This window comes from Nestor notabilis, unplaced genomic scaffold (assembly GCF_000696875.1).
Source record: "Nestor notabilis isolate BGI_N333 unplaced genomic scaffold, ASM69687v1 scaffold23433, whole genome shotgun sequence".
Classification (NCBI taxonomy): Eukaryota; Metazoa; Chordata; class Aves; order Psittaciformes; family Psittacidae; genus Nestor; species Nestor notabilis.
In genome coordinates this window covers 354-5,237 of record NW_009923633.1, presented here as the reverse complement: position 1 = coordinate 5,237, position 4,884 = coordinate 354, and the positions used below count along the sequence as shown (strand labels likewise).

The following is a 4,884-nucleotide window of genomic DNA, read 5'->3' as shown; positions in this document are numbered from 1 at the left end:
CTCCGCGCTTTCACCGAGGGTGTGATCAGGCGCGGTCCCTAGAGGTGGTAGTGAGCTGGGCAGTTGGGGAGTGCAGGCGAAAGGGGTGCTTGCTGTTAGAGCTTTGCGAACAGCTTTTGTGTTTCTCCCTTTTGCAGGATATGGGGAAGCGGGGTAGTTGGCTGCTCTCTTTTTAACCTACTGCTTGTTTTGCTTTTCCTTCGCTGGGGTGGGTTAGTAGGTGGTTGTACTGTGTTTGGGGCAGTGTTTTCTGAAGTTAGCCAGACTTGACGGGGCGGGGGGGGAAGGTGCTGTGAATACCAAGGAAAGATACCTGCAGCCTATCACTGCCTGTTTGGCAGTTAGGCTTCAAACACCTGTCCACAGATGCTACTGCAAGAGCTGTCAGGACAGTAGTATTCTTTTCCATAGGGATAGTCAATGCTGCTGTTGTGCTTGAGCAGCCAGCAGAAATCATATGTTTGTGCAGGCACCCCGTCCATCGACAGGCCCTCACAAGCTGAGGGAGTGCCTTCCACTCATCATCTTCCTGCGGAACAGGCTGAAATATGCTCTGACAGGAGACGAAGTCAAGAAGATTTGCATGCAGAGGTTCATCAAAATAGATGGCAAAGTCCGCACAGACATCACCTACCCTGCAGGCTTCATGGGTGAGCAGGAAGGGCTGGGGGAGGTACCTCAGGCAGCTCTGCTGCACTGGTGGGGGATGTTTTGTGAGGCTGGCACAATCTGGGGGGAAAAATGCATTCATGATGGAGTCAAAGGAAAAGTAAGTACAAGCAGTTGTTGTTTGGTTTGGGTTTGTGCTCTGTTATGAATACTAAAGCGTGGTATCTGTAGTCTGTAATTGCCTGCTTTACATATGTGTAAATTGCTGTTCAGACTTCAGCCTTTGGCAGTTTTTGCTTATTTGCACTGTATCACATGAAAAGCTGTGGGCTTGTGGTCAAAAGGAGATGGCAGCCTCATCATTCACACTTGAAGCCTTGTTCAGCAGCCCCTAGTTCGTTTTAAATATGAGCTTGGTGCTGAGTTACAATGTATTGTAACTCGTAGCTGATAACTGCTATTTTATGTTGCTCCCTGAAATCAGATGTCATCAGCATTGAGAAGACGGGCGAGCATTTTCGCTTGGTGTACGATACCAAAGGCCGGTTTGCTGTTCACCGCATCACAGCTGAAGAGGCCAAGGTGAGGGGCTTAAGCTTGGCATAAATGTTGGCCCAGTTGGGTTTGATTGGGATGGGGTTTCCTTTTTGGCATGTCCTGAATGGGAGGTGCTGGCTCTCTTCCCTGAGAGCTGAGTCTATGCCACCCTTGAGAAAATCAGGGCCTTCAGGGTTGGAGTATGAAATCTTTGGCGGGGGGGAATCTTTTGGTGACATGAAAGCAACTCCCAGGTGACTGCAGGTGCATTGTCTGGTGCTTAAAATGACATCTGTTCGCATGGGCTGGGTTACTTTCACAGGGAGCTTTGGGGTGGCAGTGGCTCTGGTGTGGTGGACCTTAGCACAGGACTCTGCAAGCTAAGTGTGATCTGAAACATGGTACTGCCTGTGGTGCAAAAGCCGTGAACTCCTTCCCAGGTCTGTTATGGAAGTGTTTACAAAACTGCCCTTTGGCTCTCAGTGCTGGGGGGTGATTCCCACATGTATTTCCTGAACCCACGTGTGTTGGTGTGCCTGAACTGGAAGTCTGTGCTCCTCTTCACCTGTTCTCCCTAAGGCCAGGCTGTGTAAGCACACAATGATGCTGAGGAAAGAGCCAGCTGTAGTGTGCATTTGGGGACTCTACCCACCCACCACCCCCCCCTTTCTCCCCATGGTGTGTTTTTACCTCTGGCTACCACTCTCTGTTGACCCTTGGGTTCCACAGTGGCTGTGAAGGAATTGGGGTGAAAGGCACGAGGGAGGCAGAGGTGCTCTGGAGGAGGGACAAAAATATCTCTTGGATCCTGAAAAAAGGCAGCCTCTGCCTCTGCTGCACGACCACAGGCTTCAGGGCAACCTGAGGGAATTGCCCTGGTGGAGGCTTTCCTGGGGAATTGAAGCCATAGCCCGGGGTGAGACTGAGGAGGAGGCATTCCCTGACAGGACTGGAGCACGAGGCATTGCTGGGGCAGTGAGCTGGGCAAGTTGCTGCCTGGGCTTCAGTTGCAAGCCTTTGAGCACCCATGTGTTTTGCTTTGGGTCTGAGGCCTGCTGTGGCTGGCGACTTTCTAAGGGACAAGAGTCCCTTAGTCCATGGTGCTGCTTGTCACCCTAGTTGAGCAGTGTTGGATTTTTTTTTTTTCTTTTTTTGCAGTACAAGTTGTGTAAGGTGAGGAAGATATTTGTGGGCACCAAAGGAATTCCTCATCTGGTCACTCACGATGCCCGCACCATCCGCTATCCGGACCCCCTCATCAAGGTGAATGATACGGTCCAGATTGACCTGGAGACGGGCAAGATCACAGATTTCATCAAGTTTGACACAGGTAGGTCTTGCATCTCATGTAAAACACTGTATTTTTCCCCACTGTGGAAAGCTGTGTGGAAGTTCAATGTAAATGCCAGGGATCTTTGCTCTGAAGGAGGAAGGCAGTGGTGGCAACCTTGGGAAAGGGGTGGTTTCCCTGGAGCATCTCCACCTGGAGGAGGGATTCCTCCTGTGTGCTGGCAGTGAGAGGCATTTGGCATGGGGGCTTGGGGTGATGCCATGAGAAAGCAGGCACCAGGTGGAAGCAGCAAGCTGGTGGAGAAGTTGCTTGAGCCTCGCTCTCATGGGAATGGAAATCTGGGCAGTTGTAAGGAGATGCTTGCTGTGGGAGGTTTCAGTTGCAGAGCCATAAGCAGTGCCAGCACAAGTGGTATGGCAACACTTCCTTGGTGCTGCTGCAGCTGAGAAGGTGGTGGGAAATGTTTGGTATGGGCATCAAGGCCAGATTGCTGTTTGGCTCGTCAGGTGCTGCCAGGATTCCTATGGGATGTAGGTGTTACCAGGTGCTCTGGTGGCTGCTTTTGTCCCTGCCCTTCTTCAGCAGTGCTCCTCAAAGAGCCCAAGCTGAAGGGCATTGCCATGGCATCTGGTACCAGCTCTTGGGTTTTGTTCGCCCCAGGTAACCTCTGTATGGTGACCGGTGGTGCCAATTTGGGCCGTATTGGGGTGATCACCAACCGGGAGAGACACCCAGGGTCGTTTGATGTGGTTCACGTGAAGGACGCCAATGGCAACAGCTTTGCCACCAGGCTCTCCAACATCTTCGTTATTGGCAAAGTAAGCCTGCAGGGACACAGGGCGGGTGGGTTCTCTTCTATTGTTGGGGGCTGCTGGCTGAAGCAGAGAGGCCTTAGTGTCTTATGTGGGCAAGTGCCTTCCCGCACGCTCCCTGTGGTGTTGCCTGCTCTGGGAAGGGGAAGCATGTATACATGCATGAATGGGGACGTTTACAAGAAGCAGCTCTGTTGGTTTTTAACCTTTATGAGAGTTGGGAGCTGAGCAGTGCTCAGATCATCATGTGACCTGGGCAGCCCCTCCAACTGAGGGTGCCCTCTGCCCCCAGTGCCTCTGGTGTCCTGCCATCCCTGTGCAGGTTGGAAAGGGATGGTGGCTCTGTTTTGGCTGAAGTGCATTCTTCATGGATGTGAGTGAAACTGGCGGATGTAGGCCCGTACACCTTAGGCACCTTCTTAAGAGGCTTCTGGGTCAATGCCACAGCCATGTGTATGTTGCTTGAGCCTGGCCTAGCATGAGCAGAGGCTTCTGCTGCTTTTCCCCCTTTGAGGGAGAGCTCTGTCCCTGTCCCTGTTTCTTGAGGTGAGCTGGCTTCTTCTCCTTTCCTGTAGGGCAACAAGCCGTGGATCTCCCTGCCCCGTGGAAAGGGCATCCGCCTGACCATTGCTGAAGAGAGAGACAAGAGACTGGCGGCCAAGCAGAGCAGCAGCTGAACTCCAGTTGGGGCTGGCAGTGGTCCTTTCACTGTACGAATTAAAGTGTTTACCAACTGGCTGTGAAGCATCGCAGGGCTGGCGGGAGCTGTGGTGTGCCAGTGCGAAGCTACACTCTCCAAAAGGGCCTGCTCATCTGGGGAGACTTGTGGCAATCAGAGCAACTGCCATGGCCCTTTTCCAGAAAGGCAAGGAGGAGCCGTGGTAGAACCTCCAGGGTGATCTGTCCCTGGAAGGTGTTAGCACAAACACACCTGGATGTCATTCCCAGGGGCATGCTGGAGGACAGGGGACTAGGAAGAGCCAGCTGGGCTCTCCCAGGGGCCAGTGGTCACAGATAGGCATGAAACCTGGGATTGTCGCCAGCTGTGGGATTGAGGGCAGCGGGGATGCTCTGTGACCAGCACCAGGGCTGTGTGGTGCATTGGCTGGTTAGTTCGTCTCCAAGGGTGATGGCATGCAGCAACCTCAGCTGGGTTGGTGGCTGCCTGCTGAGGAGGTTCCTCACAGGCTGCTCTTAAGTGCCTTTCCTCCGGAGGTGGAGCTTGCAAGGGGTCACAGTGATGACCAGGATGGGGTGGTCCCCGGGCTGCCAGTGGCGGTGGCAGTACTGGAGGCTTGGCAGTTCTTAGGAGGGGCTTGGCCGGGACCATAGGAACTCCTCTAAAGTTTAAGCAGCAAGTATGGTTCGGGTGTGGGTTCTGGGTTGGGCTGGTTGAAAGAGTTGGTGTGGTCTCAGCTAGGGCGCAGGGCTACTGTGTGAGTGGGTCGTGTGCTGGGGTCAGGCCAATCGGGGGCGGGGGCTTGCACATACATTAAGGTGCGGTCTAGGCCTCTGGGCAGTGCGCTCAGGCAACCCAGAAACCAGCTCCTCAAGTGCAAGCGTCCAGCCCCTGTTGCTAAGCCTCAGGTACCAGGACAGAAAGCTGGTGCTCAGACTCGCCTACACATGGTGAGC

General features: G+C 53.6%; 1 protein-coding gene across 1 annotated transcript; it reads left to right on the top strand.

Annotated features, from left to right (window-relative positions):
* Positions 1-469: 469 nt before the first annotated feature.
* LOC104403957 (40S ribosomal protein S4) lies at positions 470-3,982 on the top strand (the record flags this gene model as incomplete). The annotated part of the gene is made up of 5 exons (XM_010012259.1): positions 470-650; positions 1,094-1,191; positions 2,305-2,476; positions 3,098-3,255; positions 3,825-3,982. Coding segments are annotated over 5 exons (711 nt in total), but the record flags the coding sequence as incomplete, so codon positions are not given.
* Positions 3,983-4,884: the final 902 nt, after the last annotated feature.